This window comes from Centropristis striata, chromosome 7 (genome assembly GCF_030273125.1).
Source record: "Centropristis striata isolate RG_2023a ecotype Rhode Island chromosome 7, C.striata_1.0, whole genome shotgun sequence".
Classification (NCBI taxonomy): domain Eukaryota; kingdom Metazoa; phylum Chordata; class Actinopteri; order Perciformes; family Serranidae; genus Centropristis; species Centropristis striata.
In genome coordinates this window covers 16,246,740-16,270,724 of record NC_081523.1, presented here as the reverse complement: position 1 = coordinate 16,270,724, position 23,985 = coordinate 16,246,740, and the positions used below count along the sequence as shown (strand labels likewise).

Genomic DNA, 23,985 nt, shown 5'->3' with positions numbered 1-23,985 from the left:
TCTAATGCTGTTAATTAGTGTAACGTGAGACCAAAAGTAGTACTCTGTTTGGAACTGTAGGTGTGTGGCTTCAGTTGCCAGTTGAACTCAGACTATAGGAGTTTTAAAATCCTAACCAAGTTTATAATTTGCTTGCACATAACTTTACTGTAAGTTTTAACTCCTTAATATCACATAACATGTTTGAAATTATCGAGGCAGCCCAGATGAGTCTGTGAACAGTTCAGGAAGTTTGATACCGGACCTTTAAACCCCCTGAAATTACCAGATAATCTGGCCTGAACACCAGTACCGACCAAGGTCCCAGAGCAGACTTATCCTCCAATTATAGTGAGGGGTAGTCTGACTCACTGGATGTAGACTGCTGGAATAAGCTTATTTTAGATGGAATTTCCCTCCTCTTCCACTGTCTTCCATCCACAGTCTGTTTTGCAGAATCACCTTTGTTACATTACTGGGCGTGGCACTGCCCAAGAAGATTGTAATTGCTTTTATAAAAACAAAAATGATGATGTGTGCAGCCAGATCTTTCTCCAACTGATGCAATGAAATCAAATAAGTCCAGCTTGAGTACTACATCCATATTTTTTTTTTCAGACACCAAAACACTGCACAGTGTTTTACGATGCTATAAAACTTTACAACTCTGGAAAGTTATTATAGCAACAATCATTTTATCCTCTGTCTCAACAGTGAAGACGTAAACTTTAGAATGATGTCGTCCCTGATACAGAGTGACCAAGAGTGTTAACTTGCATGCATTGATTGGCTAATGCAGCACCTTGCTGGATGCGTCGTTGAGCCCTATCAGTCAACATTGTCAATTCTAATGCATGAGTATTGATCATTGGAGTGTATCTCCAGGGACACATGACTGACTTCGAATTGATTAGTTGGATCCCCCAAAATACTGCAATCCTTTTTACACAGATCTGGGTATAATCCCATCTAATGGAAATCTGCAATATCCTCTGAGAGAACGTCATCCTTTGAGATTTCTTTTAGACTCTTTCAAGGATAATGTGAAGATTCGAGTCCAGCAGCATGTGATGAATCTATGTTGTTGCACATCCTCAGAGAAAAGGAAGCACCTGGTGGTTAGATAGTAAGATATCTCACAGACTGGAAGTGTTTACTGATTGTTTGCTTCAACATGGGAGTTATTTTAGCTGCAATTGACCTGACCTTCTGAATAGAGGAGTGAGAAAAAGAAAAAAGAAGACAGTGAAAGGTGTCCTCCTGCCCTTTTATTGTTTTGGGGATAGAGTATGAAAGCTTCCATTTCCTGCTCCTGTTATCACTGTGTTACAGTCCTTTGTTTGTCTTCATTTAAATGAGCTGTTTACTCACTCTTGTTTTCAGTGATTTTTACGGCTAGTGAGACCTGGGTGTTTTTGTTCCTTTAAGTCAGAGGCACATTTGTTCCTGTATCATCACTATTTTATGCAAAGTTCTATTTAGATTCAGTATTTAGCGGTTGCATTATGCTCTACAGTGAATTGCATCCAGTAGATTATGTAAACATGAAGTGCTGGTGTGCAGTGCTTCTGCATTGGAGCCAGGAAAGAAGATGGTGCATGTTAGAGCCAACAGTGATTTGTGAGCCCAGGAAGTTATATGGTGGTAGAATGCCAGCATGTAACGTACACTGTCAGAGTATAAATAAACCCCATTTAAATATGTAATTTTTCACAGGAAATGTCTTCACATAAATCTGCTCTGCTCTCACCTTCACACCTGCTCGGACTTAATCACGTCTTGAAATGAAAAAGCGGTCTGAAGATAAATAAAAATGAGGAGGGGGGAATTAAATATACCTATGATCAGGTCTTTTGATTGAATGTAATTATTGTCCACTTTACAGTCCAACATCTTACAGCTAAATCCTGCTAGAATGACATAATTAGTGATGTAACCTTGTGGAGTCTGCTAATGTAATGATGAAAGGAACCTTGAGGACAAAGGTGTCCCTTTGGGTATTCAATATACCCTATGAGATAAATGATAAGGCCGATTCTACTGTATTTAGTCCAGCAGTTACAACCTACGCCGGGTGACTTATGACAGCAATCAACACTGTAGTAAACCTGACTCTAATGGACAACTAAGAGGCATAATAGTTCCTCCCAGATGAATTATTCTTTAACCTAATGCGTAAAAGTGTGCAAGCAGAGAGTGGGGTTAATCAGCCAAACATAAATTGAAGTCGTCCTTCGACTAGCCTTAATGGCGCCACATCCTGAAGTGCTCTCAGCACCAACATGCACCTGATTTTAAATGTGAGCTGGTTGTCATAAATTAGGGGACATTTTATCGTCCTACATGTGAGCTTTATTACGAATGACTATAGAGCAAATGTATTCCTATCCGTAGTGTGTTTGCCGTTACGATAGCAATCACGCTCCTATTCATTATAGTTCTTCCAGTGCATGACAGAGTAATGATAGTGTAGTTGATACAGTGTCAGAAGCTAAATGAGTGGGTGGTGGCGATGAAGCCTGTTGCGTAATGGCGTCGGCCTGGACGAGCTGCACCATCATACACATGCAGCACCTCTTCTCTTGACAACTGAAGAAGCTTCTCTCCCATCTCGCTGCTGCCCAATCTGTTCCTACTTCTTGTCTATTTTTCTTTCTCCCCTCCTTTTTTGCCAGTTTTTGATGCCTCCCTCTCTCACTCTCTCCCCTCACCCCGACTGATTGTAATCTGCAGCTGTCAAGCTCCCAGTAATTGAAACTGACTTGATGAATCGCTTAATTACCTTTAATAGCTGATTCAAGAGGAGCTGAATAATGAAGATAACAGGGAATGAAGTGGAGGTTGTGAAGCCTCAGTCTGTAATTGCCCCATTGTTGTTGTTGTTGTTTTTGTTTGCAGCAGTGGGGTGTGCATTGTTACTCCGTCATCAACACCCGCGAGCCTGCTTAGCACAATAAGATATGGGCTAAAAAACTAACAGGATGTTGTTTGAGACTTCAAAAAATGCTGCCTTTACGCCGTGCACAAACAGAGGAAGGATGATCGAGTGAAGATTAACTAGCAGCGATAAAAGCAAAATAAAAAAAAAGACACTGCGAGAGATGGGAAGGAGAAGTTGCAGAAACAGGAAAGAACAAACTTTTATTATGCCCTCTCAGCTTGTGGTTAATGTTGCGTGTAGTGTGGGTGGAGCAGCAGCTGACATGGCTTTGAGGTACAGTAGTATAGAGATCGCCATGCTTTAATATCTAACCATGATGCCCAGCGGTACCAGCAGCCCTGGCTCAGCACACCCTGACCTATAAAGGATATGAAAATGTTGCATTCCAGCCCCATTTATTATTCATTAATTGGCTAACCTACCCCCTAGTCAGCGATATTTAATATCTGAGAGAGGACTGAAGTGGTGGGTTCCCATGTAGCTCCAATTTCTGGTATTCATGAAACAGAATCTAAATTGTATTATTTCCAATTGCATTTCACTTCAAAGAGACTTTGAACAACTTTGTTTGATAGCGCTTGTGTTTTAGCCGGGTCCCTCTTGCTGCTCCCTTTTCCTCCATTCACACCTCCTCGTTTGACCATATGTCTCAAAGAAGTCACTCGGAATGTTGGCTCCCATCAGCGAGAAGGGCTGGAGGTAACGGTCCTAATTAAGCATTTTTTTCTCCCTTTTCTTTTATCCGGCATCCCCGGGGAGTGCTTTCCGCTGATGCTCACAGAAACAAAGCAACAGAAAGAGGAAAACAACAGGAAGAAGAGTTCACAGAATCAGACAATGTGCACTGCAATGCTCTGTATTCATATCTCATCAGTGGTATCTAAAAAGAAAAAAAAACAGGACATAACTTCTGTATTTAATTACTTTCAGACCTTTATGCGAAACCCCTTTTCACACTTACAGCTTTTTCCACTTAAGGGTCATGTGAGAATGAGCGCCGCAATCTGCATTCCAGAAAATCAGTTGTGGAAATCAGCTTGGTCCAGACATCTGATTACCAGGTTTTGTAACATGTCTGACAGTAACAATGTCACACCAGTACATTAAGCATCATTATTGGTATTTTTAATTGGCTGTGTGTGCTGAAATATATAAAACGGAGCGTGAGAGCTCCTCGGCATCTAATCGTGAAAGGAATTATGTCAGCATAAGTGAACGGCATTTAAATAGGCAGAATCATCAAATAATTAGTAGATAAGATAAACATCCTTTCTCGTGACATGATTTTTACAGCTACTACACCGTTATTATCCATAACAACAATGGCTGCATGAACATAAATCCTGCACCTTTTCAAAACTGATTTCAGACTGCCCACAGCAGGGACAAACTACAGATAGGGACCAGACTTGCCCGGGGGCACTGAGGCATAGAGATTATTCAGTTTTGTGGCTAAGCCTTTGGAAACAGCACTGATTGTAGATATATTATTAGTCTGACCAGGAAAGCGAGCAGGAGAGAGCTGAATTTACAGAGGAATTTAGCGAGCCTAATGGCCCAGACAGGATGAATGAAAGCCCGCTGTAAGGGGGAAGACGGAGAAAGAGCCTAACGAATACATAAAAAAAGGAGCATTTATCTGAGATCAGTGACATCTTCAAGTCTCCATTAACGACCGGGTAAAAAACCTTGAGTAAATGTTATCCTGCAAAAGGAGCGGAGATGAGGTGGTGAGATTTTTAGGATGCCAGTCTTGTGTTACTCTCCTGGAGAGATCTTTGCAGCCTGGCCCCAAATTTCTGTTTGTTAGAAAAGCAGCAGACGCTCCCTGCCTCCCCCTGCATGGCCCCCTTCAATCTCCTGACAGAGGACCATGCCAGAAACTGGACTAGAGGCCCTGCAAAAAACACTCTCCTAGTCTTTATGCTTACGCTAAAGTTTAGCTCACTGTATGCAGTTATTATTCTACTCACTGCGGAGGTATTAAGTGAAAAAAAAGAGCTGTAGCATTCTTTTGCTTTTAGCAACTGTGCCCTGCGTTAAGCACATCTGCAAATTCAGCATGAAATGTGATCTGTTCCTAAACAGAGAGGCATGCAAAAAGAAAAGTCGGGACTTGAGACTGAACATTGTTGGATTACGTTGTGGGAGGAGGAATCAAATGTCATGCGTGCGGACGGTTCAGCGACAGTTGGTTTGGCGAGGGTCAGCTGGGGCGGCAAGGAAAGCAGCTCGGCTCGTGCTGCGAGAAGACATGCAAAGCACTATGTGTGTTTCTTTTGGCAGACCACCCACGCAGCACGCATCCGTCTATCCGTAGCCTGTCCTTTTTTATCTTCCTACTTCCTGTCTCTCTGTCAGTCAGTCTGGAGGAGATGTCTGCATCTGCGAGTGAGGATTTGCTACCTTAAGCCCAGACCTCCAGCTCCACCCCTTCCCTGCAGACCTTAGCAGGATCTCGTGTCTGCCTCAGCTCACTACTTCCCCCCACAGATCATAACATACACTATTGTATAGTGTACAACTCAGTTAAGAAACTTTGCATATTATAATAGTCTTTCGACTTCCGTTCACCCTTTCATTTTCATGGACGTGATTAGAGTGGAAGTCTCTATGAAAGTAATCCTCCATATTATGGTATAGTCATGCATATATCATCTCTGGGGGATACACACTATGAGCCTTCTCAATCTGGTGTTTCCTTTTTTCTCTGCTTGATGGGGAGTAAAATGATCCTGGTCTATTGCAAATGTTTGTCTCTTTTGCTCCACAGTAGAACCCCAAACTAGAAAAGCAATTCTTTGGCTGATACCATTTGTAGCATACACAGATTTGCTGCATTTTTCAGCAGCTGGATGGCACTTCTGTTCTTGTAACTGCTAAGAAACCCCCATATCGTAGACCTAGGAAAGCTATACATCCACTGAATGCCTTAGGTCTCTAATTTGTGGTTTTAAAGTTTCATGAGGCTGTGATTATCCTAGAGGTCACAAAAGTTCATTTTATACAGTGAGGTTAAGTTTCAAAAAATGCTCTAAATACAATGAATTGGCTACTAAGGGGACTAACATCATCACACATGAAAAAATTGGGCTTATTGAATCCACAAGTGAATCAGCTTTCCAATTCAAGACATATGCAGACATTTTAAGATACAATAGTCATGCAAAAAAAATGCATGCTTTTTTGCCCCCAAACTGCATGGGCTAGCATAAAGTGGGGATGTCTATAAGGAGGGGACTCGTGGGTATCCATATTACCTGTTTCCATTCAGATATCTCGAGCTGAGAGGTCAAGGGATCTGTGTGATCTGAGATGGGATTGTGAGTTTTTCCCCCCAAAAATTTAGCTTAACTTGGTATCCTAACTGTAGTGTTAAATCTGAAGTCTGCTAGAAAAATGTGTTCAGACAGTGAATATCATCTACCATTTATCATTTTCTGTACAGTGTGGAGGAAGGAATTCTTGTTTAAAGAATATTTAGAACAAAAATAAAATAAAATCAAAAGCAGTCCAACTACTCAAATAAGGGTCACGAAGAGTGTTCTACCTTTATATTTTAAGTACTTCTCTTCAATTAACCCACAATTACTTCCAAATATAATATTTATTCTGCATTTTAAAGCACCATAATATAGCATGATGCGGCCTTGATTTGTCAGTCAGACACATTAAATCCATTAGTACCAACTCCCAAGCAGCTTTGTGAATACCCTCACAGTGACAAAATTATCTATAAATTATAAAAGGTTTGTACTAAACTACATATGCTCCCTCTTGTAGGATAAAATGTTTTGTGAATACTGCTCAGTCTCATTGGAATTTCCTTCAAAGATTGCTATTATGGTGTTTTACACATGCCAATCTCTGAGACCTGAATAGGAATAAGCATTTCCACAAACACCAAAATTCCAGCATCCTGTTCTGTTTTTTTTACTTCTTTAACATGGATGTAAATTGTAATGTTGACCTCATTCTAAAATATAGATGAGGAACACACCCAAGTCATTATTTTGGGCTCAGGCTGGTCATCTGTTGGTAGTATCACGCAGCAGCAGCACCATTGTTGGTGAAATCCTCTTAGCTGACTGTAGGCTGCGGCGCTGTAGACCTCCATAGCTCCCTGGAAGAATGACACAGTGATTTACTCAGAACAAGACACCATCCCTCAAAGTCATCACTGCTGCATATCCCTCTATGTACAGCCAGCTGTGTAATGAAAAGTGACAACACATTGCCATGCTTTTAATGTCTTTGGTTATGGGGGGATGGAGAGGGCTCTGGATGGATAGGATGCTGTATAAAAGTATTTGAATGATGTGGTGGGCGCTTTGTCCTGGTTTTTCACAGTCATCGTCTCAAGCTGTGCGCAAAAGAGAAATAATTGAGCCATATTATTTCATATGTTCCAGTCGAGTGCATTTAGCATGCACCACAGATTTACAATGTTAAGAGTTACTTAAATTGAATCTGATTGGGGTCATTTTGATTTGGATACCCTGACTTATTCCAAATTTTTGCATTTCAGCAGTATTTACCAGCATGTTTGGTATGGTTTTATTTACTATCTTTCTGGATACTATTCCCACAGGGTTCCATAATCCTCTTACCATATGGGTGGGAGGGCAGAAAATATTTTCTTGCTTCAAGTGCGGCTCCAGGCATAGCCTAAGGCTTATGGCAATTTTGGCTGCGGCTTCCAAGCCCAACCCCAGACCTCGCCATACCCCCCCAACCCTCTGTCCTGGCTGTCTCCTCTACCCCGCCATCCATCGCCCCCAGCCCCAGATCCATTTTTAGCCTGCAGCATGGAACATGTTTGCTGGTAATACATCAGTAGGCATTATATCCTCAGTAAGATCAGCCTCCGTTGGGGAAAGCATAACCTTGGGAGTGACTTTGTGGCGAGAGCTGTCAGTGCTCTTCCAACTAGCCTGCTGTGAATTTTAACATGCTTCCACTGTTGGGAAAGACTCTGAAAGCTAAGGGGTTTGTCCAAGGTGTAGGGAACCTTAAAATCCAAAAGGTTCTACGCCTCATTAATTTATTTTGGCTCCAATGAGACAGTTTTACTGTATTTGCACTGTACATAGTCCAAAGAACATTGTGGATTTCACTCATTTTGCAGTTATTTCATTTTTGATCTGAATCTCTCTATTTGGCAGCACTGCTTCTGTCTGTTTTCTACTCTGTGATATGTCCAGCATACCAACTCCTCAGGGCAGTGACCTGATGATTACAAGGTCAGGTCAGGGTGTATCACTTTAACCCGAGAACACAAGCAAGCAAACAAACAGCAAATCAGGTTTGATTTGTTGGTAGGTGTCTGCGGCATGCTGAATCATGGTCTGAATTAAGTAGGCAGAGGATCTTTAATGATGTTTTCCCAGCAAAATCCAATCTGTCTGCTGGAGAAGCTGTTGGATTTTTTTTCCAGACACCCAATTTAGGCAGGTTTAGTTTGAAACTAATCTCCTCATTTAGACTTGATTTGAAGTGAAATACTGATGATGCAACTTTCACAGCCCATGTCCACCAACCTTTAGAAGTGTTTATGCATTTTATGTGTGTATTTATAAATATACATACCTGGTAATTTGTCAAACTAATATGGAACACAGTGGTTTATTTCTAAAGAGGCGCCAACGCTTTTTTTTCTTCCTTTTTTCCATTCTCATTGGCCTAATGTGTGCTTTTTAATTGAGCCAACATCTGAATGCATAGCCACATCTATTGCTTCACTTCTGCAGTCGTTTGAGCCGTCTGTTTAGTTTCAATCCCACTGTTTATGTAGCCTGTGTTCAGGCCCATAATGTGGCAGGTTTCGGATGAAATAAATGGGAAAACACACATGGCGGTAACTAATCCCGGCGGCACCATCACATACTCACCACAAGCCACAGAGCCCCTCTCCGCCCCCTGGTTCCCACCCATTCTGGCCCTTTCCATCCCTGTTGTCCAATCAGCAGCTGTACCCCCGTCCTAGTAGCCCATTAGTCTCCATGCTGATGCAGCAAAGCAATGATGGCCAGGCTGGTGGATGAAACTAAGTTTTTTGCCTTGTAGCCGGTTTCTCTGCCTCCGTCCGCCTTTTTGCAGCCCCTGTCTTCTATCTCAGTGTGCTTTCATATTATCAGTGCAATTATTATCATTGAAAGCTGGGTGACAATAAAAAAGCAGAGACTGACAGATTAGTTGTGAGGGAAGGAAGAGATATATGCTAGATAGGCTGTGATGTCTCTTTACTCTCTGCTGTGTGTGTGAGCATGTGGGTGCACATTTGTTTGTATGTTGTGTGTGTGCATATGTGTGTGTGCCAGATGGCTGCCGACTGTGGGGTAGAGCTATTATTTTTCACAGGATGGTATTTTATCAGAGATAATGCGCTCAATGCACAGGGTTCTCCATTATTTATTGTTTCTTCACACTTTTCTCATTTTTCTAAAGTTGTTTGCTGAGCTTTCCATCAGCTCTTCACACTCTCCCCACACTTTTACTTCCTTTGTCCTTCTTCCTTGTTCTCTCATAACCATTTCCCACCCTGTGGAAAAGTTGTTGATTTTGGTGAAATCCCTCTAAGACACAATCATCAAAGACAGCTTAGACAATCAAAAGATTCTATTCTGGTGTTATAATAACTCTGTTTGATTGCACTACATTTTAATGACCATAATTCTGTGGGAGAGTGTGTTGTGTAAGCAGAGAACAGATGGCTCAGAGAGCATATTTTAACAACCAAATGACTTGTTTTGTACATGAAGAGCTGACTAGGCACTTGAATTTTACTCAATTACCATTTTCTCCTGAATGGGTCTTTAACTTCATCCTGTGCTTCCTCTCCTCCCATCCACAGGCATCATCCACCAGATGAAGGGAGACTATGAGACTGCACTGAAACTCCACAAAACACACCTGGCCATTGCTCAGGAGCTAAATGACTATGCTGCTCAGGGCCGGGCCTATGGCAACATGGGTAATGCCTACAATGCCCTGGGAGCCTTCGACCAGGCTGTTCGCTACCACCGCCAGGAGCTGCAGATCTCCATGGAGGTCAATGACCGGGCCTCGCAGGCTTCCACCCATGGAAACCTGGCTGTGGCTTACCAAGCCCTGGGAGCCCATGACCGCGCTCTACAACATTACCAGAACCACCTCAACATCGCTCGTGAGCTCAGAGACGTCCAGAGCGAGGCGCGGGCGCTGGGAAACCTCGGCAACTTCCACTGCTCCCGAGGAGAGTTCCCTCAGGCCGTGCCCTACTACGAGCAGTACCTCCGCTTGTCCCCCGACCTCCAAGACATGGAGAGCGAGGGGAAAGTTTGTCACAATCTGGGTTACGCCCACTACTGTCTGGGCAACTACCAGGATGCCGTCAAATACTATGAGCAGGACTTAGCTCTGGCCAAAGACCTTCATGACAAACTGAGTCAGGCCAAGGCATACTGTAACCTCGGTTTGGCTTTTAAGGCCCTGGGAGACTTCACTAAGGCAGAGGAGTGTCAGAAATACCTGCTGTCACTGGCCCAGTCCCTGAACAATGCACAGGCTCGCTTCAGAGCTCTGGGGAACCTCGGGGACATTTTTGTCTGTAAAAAAGATGTGGCCGGAGCCATTCAGTTTTACGAGCAGCAACTGGCCTTAGCTCACCAGGTACGGCCACACACAGTGAATGTAGTACAACATACACAAGAACAATTCATCATATAAATGGAAAATGTCATATGGAATTTAATGTTCGTATCCCTCACTCACGTCCCACATGCTGATACTATGAAATTCTATCTCGTTTCAGGTTAAGGAGCGTAGGATGGAGGCCTGTGCCTATGCCGCCCTCGGGGCCACCTACAGACTTGTGCAGAAATATGACAAAGCTCTCGGCTACCACACCCAGGAGCTGGAGGTGTATCAAGAGCTGGGTGACCTGTCAGGAGAGTGCAAAGCCCACGGTCACCTGGCAGCTGTCTACATGGCCCTGGGGAAGTACGCCATGGCCTTCAAGAGCTACGAAGAGCAGCTGGAGCTAGGTCGGAGGCTGAAGGATCCTGTCGTGGAGGCTCAGGTGTACGGAAATATGGGCATCACTAAAATGAATGTAGGCGTGATGGAGGAAGCTATTGGCTACCTGGAGCAGCAGCTAGCCACTTTACAGCAGCTGAGTGGCAACGAGGCAGTAATGGACAGGGGCAGGGCCTATGGAAACCTGGGAGACTGTTACGAGGCTCTGGGAGACTTTGAGGAAGCCATCAAGTACTATGACCAGTATCTGTCAGTGGCCCAGAGCCTCAACCGCATGCAGGACCAGGAGAAGGCCTACAGAGGCTTAGGCAATGGGCACAGGTGAGTCTGCTTTAAACATATAATATGTACCTTTCTGCTGCTATCAGGTCTCTCAATTTAAATGATAACAAAAGATGGAGCAATGTCGTCATTAAAGTTTCTCCCAGTTAGAATTCCTTCATTGTTTATTGTTCAGCTGTTAAATTATCCCCAGAGTTCTCGTCCTCTTCAAACCAGCTGATCAAAATGTGTGAAATCACTGAATAAAGCATTTTCACCTTAAGAATCAGTGTTTTTCTGATGCTGTTTGGCACATAAGCCGAGGGGCTGCTAGTGGAGCTGCTGCTGATGTTTGCTCAGCTTGTCTCTCTGATAACTTAAGATCCAGATGTTTAGGAGGTTTTTTACTGGGAGTTCTACTCCTCTCCAAAACAAATAGACCAGGTGATTAAAACCAGTAACAAGACTGAATAAAGCAGTTTCACATAAAAAAATGTATCTCCAATGCTCTTCAGTATGCCGGTCGAGCTGTGAGCCGAGTTGACGCTAACATTTGTTTCAACTTTGTTTCTCTGATCTCTTTCTCCTAAAATCCAGATGTCTGATCATTAAAATCCTTTGTTTGGTTACAATATGTAGTTAAAAACGAAGATCTAAAAAGTCTATTGTAAAAATGGGGCTCAAAACTGGATAAAATGTCAATTCATGACAACTTCTGGGAATCGAGCACACTGCTAATGCATGTGCAAAGGGGTTAAGACACCATTAACAGGCCATTGACAGGCAGAAATTAAACATTTCTGTTGGAAACATTTGGCATAAGTACTTTAAGTAAACAACTCAGCAAAATATATAACATACAATACTGTGCAGAAGTCTTAGGCAGGTGTGAAAATATGCGTAGAAGAATTGATGCTGGTTTGGAGGCAAATATTGATTTGATTTAGATTTTTCTTGTATTCACTCACGTTGCATTTTGTTAATTGATAAAAATAAGCTATTGACATTTCTATTTTTGAAAGCTTCTATTTTGAAAGTTTCTTATTTTACAGCATTTTTTCAAACCTGCCTAAGCCTTGTGCACAGTACTGTGGGACTAGTTGTTTAATCCAGAATTTCCTGTATATACTTTTAAATGAAATGCATCATGTTTTAAACTCAATATTTGACATTGCTAGAAAAAACTTTGTGTATAATGCGCCACTATCAATATCCCCTTGCTGTTGCATTAGCAAATATTGACTGGGTCTTACCAATAACAGTAATCCTACTTTGCATGTTATTTTTCTCACTATAAAGGACCACCGTAGTTTAGAGACACCTTGCTGTTGAGCAGGATTGGATGTGAGCCTGGTGCTAGCTGTCTCAGCAGCAGCCTAGTGGCCCTGGCCTTATCTGTATGCAAAGAGGCTTTGGCACGCAGACGTCTGAAACTGAGGGAAGCACAGTTATTTCGAGGCACCCTCTTACATCTTGTGTCTCTTCTCCCTTCTATTTCTCCTTATGCTTCAAAGAGCTGATAGCATCCTCGGAGACTACACTGCAAAATAAAACACGAAAGGCTTGCTGAAATGATGATTTTCTTCTTATTGTGCGTCATCGGCATGGCACCACAGCAATCACACACAGCAGTATTAGCCATGCATGAGTTCAGAGGGGAATAATAGACATCACACTCAAACCCTTCTCCTCTTCTAACGGCTCTTAGTCAAACACATACATTATCACACAACATTAATTAAGCTTAAGGCTTTTATTCTTTGAATGCTCCATTTGAACCGGCATCCGTCAATTGTATGTATGCCTGAGAATTTGAATAAAGTCTATTTGAAGGCTGTGAAGGCAAATAAAATGTTGAGATGGGATGAATGTCACTCTGTCAACGCAAACACAAGAGGAGGAAAGTGAGGAGGATCCATTGACAAATGACCCATCTCGTATTAAAGGATGGCACACACCAGTTTTACCCATAAAACTTAATATCAGACTCAAGCATTTCTTTTTGTAGCCGTCCACACACACTTTAGTCTGTCTGAGTCAGCAGCTATCAAAAGTCTGTTGGACATCTAAATCTATATTTTATTTACACCAAAACTGAAATGATCTGATGTTTGAAGATGAAAGAGTTCCCTGCACTGTGCTCTCCCTCTTGCATCCTAATATTGCTGTAGTGTTACAGTAGGAATAGATGTGTATCTGTAAGAATCAAGAATACAATTTCTCCCAGATTTGAGATAAGCACAGGGAGAGATTTATTTTGAGTGTTGTGAGCATTTAAGATACCTCAGTATTTGTTCAATTTGGACAGAAAATGCCAATGACAGTTTTTCTTTGAGGTTGTCTTGTTGGTTTCTTATCTCACATATCTCACTCCTAATCTCATTGGCTTTCTGTCTTTACCTGCAGGGCCATGGGAAACCTACAGCAGTCTCTGGTGTGTTTTGAGAAGCGGCTAGTAGTGGCTCATGAGCTGGGAGAGTGCGGAGGCAAGGCTCAAGCTTACGGTGAACTGGGCGCACTGCACAGCCAGCTGGGAAATTACGAGCAGGCTATCTCCTGTCTGGAGCGTCAGCTGGGCATTGCCCGTGACACCCGGGACAGACTACTGGAGGGTGACGCCAGCTGCGGTTTGGGCGTTGTATATCAGTCTATGGGAGAGTATGAGACAGCCTTGCGATGCCACCAAAGTGACCTGGAGATCGCAGAGGAAGCAGGCAGCCCCGCACGCCAGGCCCGCGCCTATGGGAACTTGGGCCTTACCTACGAGTCGCTTGGAAACTACGAGCGGGCAGTCGTGTTCCAGGAACAGCATCTGAGTGTGGCGGCTCAGACTAATGACTTGGCAGCCAAGACTCTGGCCTACGGCAGCCTGGGGAGAACACACCACGCACTGCAAAACTACTCACAGGCTGTCATGTACCTGCAGGAAGGTGAGTGAGTCAGGGGGAACAGGAGAGAGGATTGCCTTTGTTGCCTGAGCTGATAGGCTTAGAGTTTGTGAATTCATGAATATGAAATTCAGAGCCTATTTGTTGCTAAGCCTTTGCCACATTTTTATTAGGCTGTGTGTATGTGTGTGTGTGTTTGTGCTTTTGTGCTTATGTGTTATAAGTGCACAGGGGATTTTGTGTGTGTATTATGCGTCTGTGTTGTCTTCTGAGCTGTATAGGTATACCAGCATTTGTGTGTGTATGTCTGTGCAAACCTATCAGGATGCAAGGCAAGGCATTTTCCCTGTTTACTGCTAGCAGTTCTTCACACCTCTATATCTACTTTTCTCAGAGGGTTCTTTGCAGTGAGGTGCCAAAGGATCTTTTCACACAGCGGCTGACAGACTCTTGCCTCTCATGCTTCATTGTCCCCTACAGATTATGGTGAAATAAAAACCTGCAGCTTGGCCCCTCAAAAATTCATTATGTCAGTGACAGTGCGGGAAGGGTTTGTCACAGAGGACGTGATAAGTGGAAGCATACATGGATGTGAGCTGAATGTTCACACCACCAGCCTCGCCCGTGCCCATTGACGGTCCTCATTCTCCGGCACACCCACCGTGTTACGACCCAAACCCTGTTTGAATCCGAGAAAATTGCAGCTCGTGTAAGAGGACAGTTGTATATTTCACCCTGCAGGGAGTGAATGCAAGTGAACGGGAATATATCTCCTCTATCTCTCCTCCGTCCGCTCTATTAGAGTTAGCCGGGCCTGCAGTGACCCATACACCCTCTGCAGGCCTGCTTGTTGAGCTTTAATGGAAACAAAGGCGACAGGCCATTCTGTCTCCACCCTGTCCTCCTGTTGTCCCCCGCACTGTCCTTGTATTGTTCCTCGGCCTGGCTGTGAAAAAGAACAGTGCCTTCACTAGCCTTGACAGCCAATTATTTCTGGCCAACCTACCCAGACCGAAAAGTTGGCAAGGTTTTTTTCCCTTCAGTTTTTCTATTTTTTTCTACTCATATTGCTAGTTGTGTGTTGTTGTTTTTTGTTCTTCATGCTGCACTGCTTGTTTTTTGTTTATCGAAAAAGATTAATTGGAAGGAGGGATAGAAAGGCAGCTCTGAACCAGTGCAGATGCTGTCGACAACAGCGACCTCCAAATCAGTGCGTGTGTATTTATATGCGTGTGTGTGTGTGTGTGTGTGTGTGTGTGTTTGTGTCTGATGGTTCCTCTGTGTTGCAGTAATACAGAATGACAAGGCTACAGCGGACGACACATGAACACACCAATTAATGGCTGATAGGCAGACATCATTTCTGTCACTTCGGGTGTTCACACTGCTCCCAAAGTTATCTTTCTTTAATTTTACATTAAAGGACACTGCACATCACTGCCTCAATCTTAAACAAAGGCGGCATTTTACACCAAGATGCACTTTTCAACGATTAGTGTGATAGTGTCATTAAATCAATGCCGTCATTGTAGCGACTAATGGAGGTATTAAAGTTTCTCCATGCTTCGTTTGTTTGGAACCACAACTAATGGAATAACAATATGAACCTGAAAAGAGTGTCTTTTGGTCCAAATGTGAAATTTCAACCTGGAAAAAAATGAGGTAGTATATTGATTAATGCAGATTAGAAACAAAAACAAATATGGAGTATGCACTTTATACCCTGAGGAAGAAAATCCAATTGAATCTTATCAGTTGTAAAATGTTTCTAAATTGTATATGAACAGACTTTTGGAATCTTGTGTTACATGTACAGGTATAGGATGATAACTCGTATAGTATCCTATTGTATGAAATCTGCATTGTCTTTTAGAAAGGAGCATTGATACAGATAGACATTGTAGGCTTATGGAAATTGTACATTTCATTAAATATGATTTTATACACCATAATAGAACTGACTTGTGTAGGTATGCCTTTTAACAGCCTGTTATATAAACCTAATGCAGTTACATGATAAGCGCCACAGTGTGAAATGTCTGCACCTTTCATCATCATATGTGGACCCCTCGCAGTTTTCAGCACATCTATTTTTATGCCATACATCTTGAATGTTGGTAGCGGCAGTGGGGGTTTAACTGGTGAGCTGCTGATGTACTTTTTACTTTAAAATATTGTAAATGTTCGTGGCTTTTTTATTTATCATATTTTATTTCTCTGATTGTTAGGATCAAGAACAGACAAAATATTTCACCTCACTTTAATATATACGCAGTCGCCCATAAAGTTGGAATAATTTTTGTTTTCAGACACAATCCTCAATTGTGGTTTCATTTTCATCATGATATGTTTGGAAGAGATAAGAAAAGATAACATATGACTACACATAGATATAAAAGACATGTACATACATTTTATACACGTTATATGCACACTTTTCTGCAATTTGGCATTTATTATTAATGTATATTTTTTGTGTTTGTTTGTTTTCCTGAGAGTACTTTGCATTTTACAGATGCACATTGGAGAAAATATATTTTAGGAGGTTGAATAAGATAAATAAGTCATTGCATGGAGTATTATGAACATCAATGAATGAATATATTTAAATATATGCAGAGATATACACAGTATAGTATAAGTGGTGTATGACATATATAATATAGGAAAAATACAGAAGGCCTAATATAGGCCTAATGTGGTCAGAAGTAAACAGATATAGAGATTGATTAATCAAGTTTTGAGAAGATATACACTTTATCTGTCAAGAATAAATCACATTGTAACAATCATTTCATGGAAAGAGGTTAAAAAATATATTTAATTCCAACTTTATGAGCGTCTGTGTGTTTAAGTGATGAACATCTTAAAAAATAGTTAAAACAAGTTTTGCATTATCTCATAAATTATTAAGCTAGCTTTCACAAATACCAGTATTTGGTATCAACTTAATACAAATGTCAATTCTGTCCAAGTACCAGAGTGAACTTAGCTTATATACTTAGTTTATATAGCATGAGTTTAATGTGGATGTCACAGCTCCATATGCTGAGTATTTACACTACATGTCAGAGGTCTGTGGGAGATTTTTTCTACACAGCAGTGACTTTGAATTGCGATTTTTTTTCTTCAAACCTTGTTTATGGTACACTTACTGTATATGACACACTGTTCTTTTCTGCATGTGGTCATGATCAAAGGGTGTTGTGCTGTCATGTGTCATGAGTGCGCATGTGCCGGGGTATTTTGTTTCCAGCGCGACGCACTTGCGGTTCTACGGTGCATGAGATTTCGTGCCCTTGTTCCAACGCACGTGGATGTGGTGTCTGCACGTAAAGCTCATGTCTGAAGCCAGAGGTGCGTGGGCCTCCGGGGCTGCAGAGATTCTCTCACCCAGCTGTCAAGCAGCCTTTAAAGTGTTCTCTAGTTGCTCTTCAGGGTGCAGCCAGCCACGGCCACATCTTCGTGTCAGCCGCTGCTACGTGACTGTGCCTGCGGGGCGCACCAAAGGCACGCACGGTGACAGTGACAGACACTGAATGATACAGAGCGGGAGAACAGAGGGAATGAGAGAGTTGGGGAGGAAAAGAGGGATGGAGGGAAAGAAAGAGAATGGCAGGCGGGCGGAGGGGAAAGACAGAGATCGGCATGAGTCATAATTCACATGTATTATTTCACTGTCAACTGGAGAATAAAGAAAACATAGAGGTGGTTGACATTCAGGCTTGATCATAAAGAACTATCACAGAGCAGCTCAGAGAAAAGAAGGTATCTTTGTGTGTGTAGTTCTGTATATGTGTGTGTGTGCGCGTTCAGATGAAAGGCTCAGAGCTGGAGTTGAGATGAGTGAGGGGTGAGGCTGTCAGAGAATGAAAAGGATAATTTAGATCTGTTTCCTCTCTCTTGCTCCAGCGCCTAATGAGCCCTAAGCAGTGCCGAGTCCCCGCAAGCACTGCCACCACAGTCAAGATGAAACAGGTAGAGAGAGAGCAGAGGGGGGCCCAAGACACAGGCATGGAGATGAGAAAATGAATACAGGAGGCAGAGGGAGAGGAGAGGAGCACAAGCAGATGCATGGGGGAAGAGGGCAGGCAGGCAGACAGAGGGAGGGTGTGTGGAAAGATAAGGCGAGAGGGGAGACTGTTGCAGGCTTCAAAGGCTGCCGGCTAGCGTGGCCATGGAGGAGCCATGAAGTCTATGGCTGCGTGGTGTGCTGGGTCTTGCGGAATAGGCTGGCTGTTTCGGGTCACGCTCTCTGTTCTTGGCTTATCTGGTCCAGCCACAGACTGTTTTCCAGGAATGCCGAGAAAAGCAGACGTGGATGAGGGTGGCTTGGCCCATTTTCTCCTCTCTTTGACCAAAAGCATGTTTAGACCCTTCCATCGCACAAGCAAGCGGAGAGAATAGACTTGCAAATACAGAGCCCCGTGTTAAGTGAGACTGTGCATGAGCAATAGTCCACTGCAAACTGCAGACTGCTTGCTGTGCATTTAGCACCTTGTGGGTGATATGTGGCCCAGCAGCTGTCGGTTTTTTTCATCATTGTCCTCTGTGGAGTGGCATTTTCATCTCAGTAATTGGGCAGAACCAAGTACTGTGCAGGCAGAGAGAGGACACATGCAAAGATGTGACATACGCCTCACTGCTTGAGGGATTGGATGTGAAAAACAAACTGCGCACTCGCCAGGTGATCTGACACAGGCACACTCACTGAACATGCACACCTATATACACACACACGCATGCACATGCACATTCAACCCCCCCCCCCCCCCCCCCAGGCTTCCCAAACAACTCTCAAACACAATTTCACAAAGTAGACTTTGCACTGTGGGTTTGCACACAGACTATTATTAGCTCATCAATGTGTTTGCAAATATTTGAAGACGACTTCATGATATTGTGTGGCTTCTTTTATGCAAGCATTAAGCGTGTTTGTGTTTGCTCAGCCAGTCGATGCTTTGCATTGATTACTATGCAGTCCGATTAGTGCTCTAACAGCTTCCCTCCATGGCAGAGGTGTGTGTGTGTTATTTAGTCCCAGTGTGAGCAGTATCTCACAACTGAGGCCAAATATCCAAACCTGTTCGCTGTCAGAACATCAGTACCACGCTATGCTTACATCTGTTACTCTGAAAGATACCTAAGAGTCTGCCTGCTCTGAATAATTTTTACTCTCCTCTCTCTCATCTGCTCCCCTTTCCTCCCCTTCTGACAGGCCTGCGGCTTGCAGAGCAGCTGGTTCGGCGTGAGGACGAGGCGAAGATCCGCCATCGTCTTGGGCTCTCTCTGTGGGCCAGTGGGAATCTGGAGGAGGCCCAACATCAGGTAGAGTATCTGCTTCTCCTGCCTCTTCTTGCCTCGACTCACCTTGACTCTCCTCTCTTCTCCTCTCCTCTCTTCTCCTCTCCTCTCTTCTCCTCTCCTCTCTTCTCCTCTCCTCTCCTCTCCTCTCCTCTCCTCTCCTCTCCTCTCTTCTCCTCCTCCATCTGGACTCTTTCCAGCAAATCCACCTCTCGTAGTTAAAACTGACCTCTAATAAGCACACATCTGTTGGTCGGCATAGATTACAAATGAGAGAGGGAAGTAGATGTCCAAAGACCTGGAGTGTGAAATATACGTTTTCAGTAATGCCCTCATGGTGAAAGAAAGAGCTCAGCGGAGAGAGAACAACAGGGGAAGAAAAAAGAAGAGGTGGCTATAGAGCTTGAACACGGCTGCTGGCAATATGCTGGGGAGTCTGTTGAGCTGGTAAATGCTGTCATCTCAGCAGACAGGCGACAGATGACTGAAGATTTTTTTGTATCTATGTGCATGGTCTCAGGAGTCCCAAGCCTCCGCATCACATATACACGCTCACTCCTCTTCAGCCCACTGCCCACCTGGCAAGCATGGAATATCCCCTTAACATCTCTCTTTACAGTCTGTCCACACACCACAGCTCAGGATTTGATTTTTTTTCTTAGCTTGTGTATCCACACATAAGTCTGTGAACAGTCAGCCAACAGCAGTGGCTGTCACGTGTGTCTGTAGGGATGTTATTCAGCTGCTTTCATTTTCAAAATCTAGTCCAAAACATTTCTGTTATGATACACGCACACTACATACGTCTATGTGACCCAGATAGCTTTCTTTTTCTGTCAAAAAGTAACTTTGTCTGTTTGCAATTATCTGTAACAAGAGTTGGAAAAGAAAGACTGGACCAAGGTGGTGACTAGAGCAGAGGCTCATGAGTCATATTGGGGAATTTGTGTTCAATTAAAGCAAAATATTATTACAGCAAGCCGATGCAACATATTTTCCACTGCATGTTTGCTTTCCAGTTTAACGCTTGACCTTAAGACCTTAACATTGTGTTGTCTTTGTTGCAACATACAGACATCCAGTGCTTTGCCCACATCGACCACAGCTATGCTTAAGATATTTTTTCTCCCTATGTCAGCTTGTAGCCCCCAGGCGAATTGGTGGTGGGAAAGGACACTGTTGTCCTCGGAGTATGCATCAATTGGTTATTCATGAGCTGGCCTGTTGCTACAGATGACCTTGGTAAAGACCCTGACCCACTTCAAACCTCATTTGTATAGTCTTGTATTGAAATAGCCTCTCTATGTGTGGGATAAGAGTACTTGACCTCGTGTTCCTCACTCTCTCCATATTTAAACCTAATTGTAGTTCAACAGCATTGCTGTGATCCCAATGTTCACTGTGACACCCAGATTGAAGTGACCTGATTCTAATCAGCTATTTCCACAGAGCATGCGCCCTCTAAGAAAAGCTCACATTCATATCTAAGAAGACCATGGATCAATAAATTCCTGTTTACTAAAGTATCAGTGGTCCACTGTATATCTTTTTTCTAACCTCTGATATCATCTGTCACTGAATGAGAGTTTACCAGGGAGGTTATTTTACAAAAATCATTAGAGGTACGTGTGTATCAAGCTCCGCTCGCGTTACTGATTCCGCATGACATTGACATTCACTTAACATGTCAGATAAAAGCCATGAGAGCGCTATCTGAATGCATAGCAGCTGAAGAATCGGGCACATTCTACCTGTACCACAGCCAAGGCAAGTCACTGCAGACGCAGCACATTTGGGATTGTTTCCCCCTTTCGTCAGTGCCAGGAGGGGTCAGGCCAGAGAAAAGGCGCTGTGAGAAATTAGTTTCACTCTTAAAGGGATGTCTGCAAGCCTAACAGATTAAACTAGCACTGCAGCAGTCCGCCCACAGTCCTATCAGCAAAATCAGCCCGAGACTAGCAGCTCTCTCTAGTAGCACTAATGCAGTAGAGCTCACAGATTCTATGCTGATCTCTACTCTCCCCCTTCACTCCCTCTGACACACTTTTCCTGCATGACCTTGGGATATGCCAGACTAGCTACAGTATATGCATACAGGAAATACACGCTCTTTCTTCTCTTACTGAACCCACACTGCAGATAGAATCCATTTCATTCCACACCAACAACCTTTTCTCCACTGCAGCTCTTTGTCTTATACAAAACTGTGGTCAAGCAGTGTGAGCAGAGTGCTTTACCCTCTCTGCTGGCCCCGGTCTCCTGGAGAGTGGCTCTATAGCAGTCCCAGTCACCCTACAGGGCTGCCATAGGCGCAGAAATAGGAAATCAATAAAGGCTCCCATGAATCAGCACTCCTGGCTAGCTCCGCTTGGCCAATGTGCAACACTGCCTGCTGCCCCACCTCTCCATTGTCTCTCTCCGTCTCTCAATCCAATGTCTGGCGCTGAAAGTGCACAGACACAGACAGGCCCACTGAGTTCACAAAACATTTATGTCCTTGGGAGCTGTCTCTTTAAAATGCCCAGATAATGGTTTAGCTTCTCATTGCCCTTTCACACGTCCAGGCAAATAAGAGCTGAAGTGAGGTTTACTTGTGTTGGATGGTGATTCATCAAGCTACATTACAGTACTTTGAGAAGCAGAATTGGAAGGCAGCAGGTCTCATCAGTGGTGACCAGTGAGGTGGGATGTTGCCATCTAGTGGCCGCAATCATTCTCCTTCTTCAAAAGTAATCATAAAGCATAATGGTAATCAATTTGGTGGACATGTGTATCCATTTATAGTCTCTTAATGAACCCTAAGTGCTTATACTTAAGCATGGGTCAACTCAGTGGGAATCAAACCTATAGACAGGCAGAGAAGCTTCACTCAATAATCAGAACCGATCAAAGTGGGATGTTATAGTTGTGCTTTGTAAATGAACAAATCAAGCTTATCTGAAACCATCTTTTGATTGTTGTTTTTCTTCAGCTCTACCGGGCTTCTGCACTGTTTGAGACCATCCGCCATGAAGCCCAGCACAGCACAGACTACAAACTCTCCTTGTTTGACCTGCAAACCTCCTGCTACCAGGCACTCCAAAGGGTCCTTGTCAGCCTAGGTATGTCCATAGACCTTTCTCATACCCTCACTACTTAAAATTTCCTAAGCCTTTGCCTATTAATCCGCATTGACCTCTGACTACCCACAGGCCACCATGATGAGGCTCTGGCGGTGGCGGAGCGGGGTCGTACGCGAGCCTTCGCTGATCTCTTGGTGGAGAGGCAGACGGGCCAGCAGGACACAGACCCCTACACCCCAGTAACAGTGGAGCACATCTTGGACACCGTCAACAGCCAGAGGGCCTTGGTGCTTTATTTCTCCATGGCTGCTGGCTATCTGTACAGCTGGCTGCTGGCTCCAGGAGCAGGTAAAGTCTTAATCTCCGCTTGGGCTCGGATTGTAAATTGTTTTTATTGGGGTGCTGAAATCCTATCATGTCTGTCTGTCTTCTTGTTATTGTTTTTCTGCCTTAAAACATTCTCTGCGGTGTCAGGCACCATATGTGAACAATCAAATTTGGTGAATAGGTTTCAAATTTCCCCTTTGTACTCAGATAAAATAAATTATATGCCAGTTGGCCATATGATGAAACGATGACTCACAACTTTACACTTCTGCCAATAACTCCTGAACCAATTGTTTTCCTCCCAGTCTTTTGTTAAACACATTTAAGCCACAGACTTTCTTCAGTTTTTCAGTATGTGAAATTTTGCACACAGTATGTTTTTTTGGACAAATGGAATTTGTAACTTCAAAAGAATACTTTGAAAAATATCATTATTTGATTTTTGTAGTACAGGGGAAATTGACTCCACATTGAGGGCATACAATTTTAGATTTTTATTAAAAGATAAATATAAAAAGGAAATAGTCACAGAAGCTCGGTACTTTGAGCCACAACCAGTCATTGATATAGTGTCGGCAATAAGCACGACAGTTTTAGGACATGTTCAAGTTGATATGTGCAGTGCATAATAAAGATAAACATACGTTGTTATTGAATGTAACATTGTATTTAATGAGCCAACACCATAACAAACATAAATAATCATATATTTCCATTATCAACCAGAGCAAATGAGATGAGAAGAAGACTCATTTAATGTAAGTTAGTGAGAGGAGGCGGGGCTATGTGGGCACTGCGGCGGCGTGTGTATAAACTCGCTGTCAGAGAGAAGAGAGAGTAGAAAGAGCAGCTGGTGCTTTTGTATCATGACTGCTGAAATTTGGTAATAAAATGTTTTTAAAATGCAGTATTGATATGTGTCGGAAAAACTTTTTTAACACTATATTTTTGCTATACACACATTAAAACATAAAAAAGAAACAATAGTTCACTGATAAATGCATGTATGTGACACATAATATTCCTAGATCTTATCTCTTCGGTCTTATTGAATCAGCTTTATGTTCGTAGTTTGAAGCTGTAACAACTCCACAGGCGAAAGCATGTACACAAAAGTCAACACACAACATGTGCTTGTTCAAATCAAAGCTGATAAAAGGCCTGGAGGCTGTAGCTTGTTTTCAGCTGCGGGGGTAAGAAGGCCAGC

General features: G+C 43.1%; 1 protein-coding gene across 2 annotated transcripts in view; it reads left to right on the top strand.

Annotated features, from left to right (window-relative positions):
• LOC131974759 (tetratricopeptide repeat protein 28-like) overlaps positions 1 to 23,985 on the top strand; it is a 192,079-nt gene that overhangs the window by 154,113 nt on the left and 13,981 nt on the right. For both annotated transcript variants that reach the window (XM_059337206.1, XM_059337205.1), the window contains exons 7-12: positions 9,774 to 10,570; positions 10,713 to 11,257; positions 13,604 to 14,127; positions 19,304 to 19,413; positions 22,361 to 22,490; positions 22,581 to 22,799. In XM_059337206.1, coding sequence (XP_059193189.1) covers positions 9,774 to 10,570; positions 10,713 to 11,257; positions 13,604 to 14,127; positions 19,304 to 19,413; positions 22,361 to 22,490; positions 22,581 to 22,799 — 2,325 coding nt within the window. The remainder of the gene's footprint in view (positions 1 to 9,773; positions 10,571 to 10,712; positions 11,258 to 13,603; positions 14,128 to 19,303; positions 19,414 to 22,360; positions 22,491 to 22,580; positions 22,800 to 23,985) is intronic.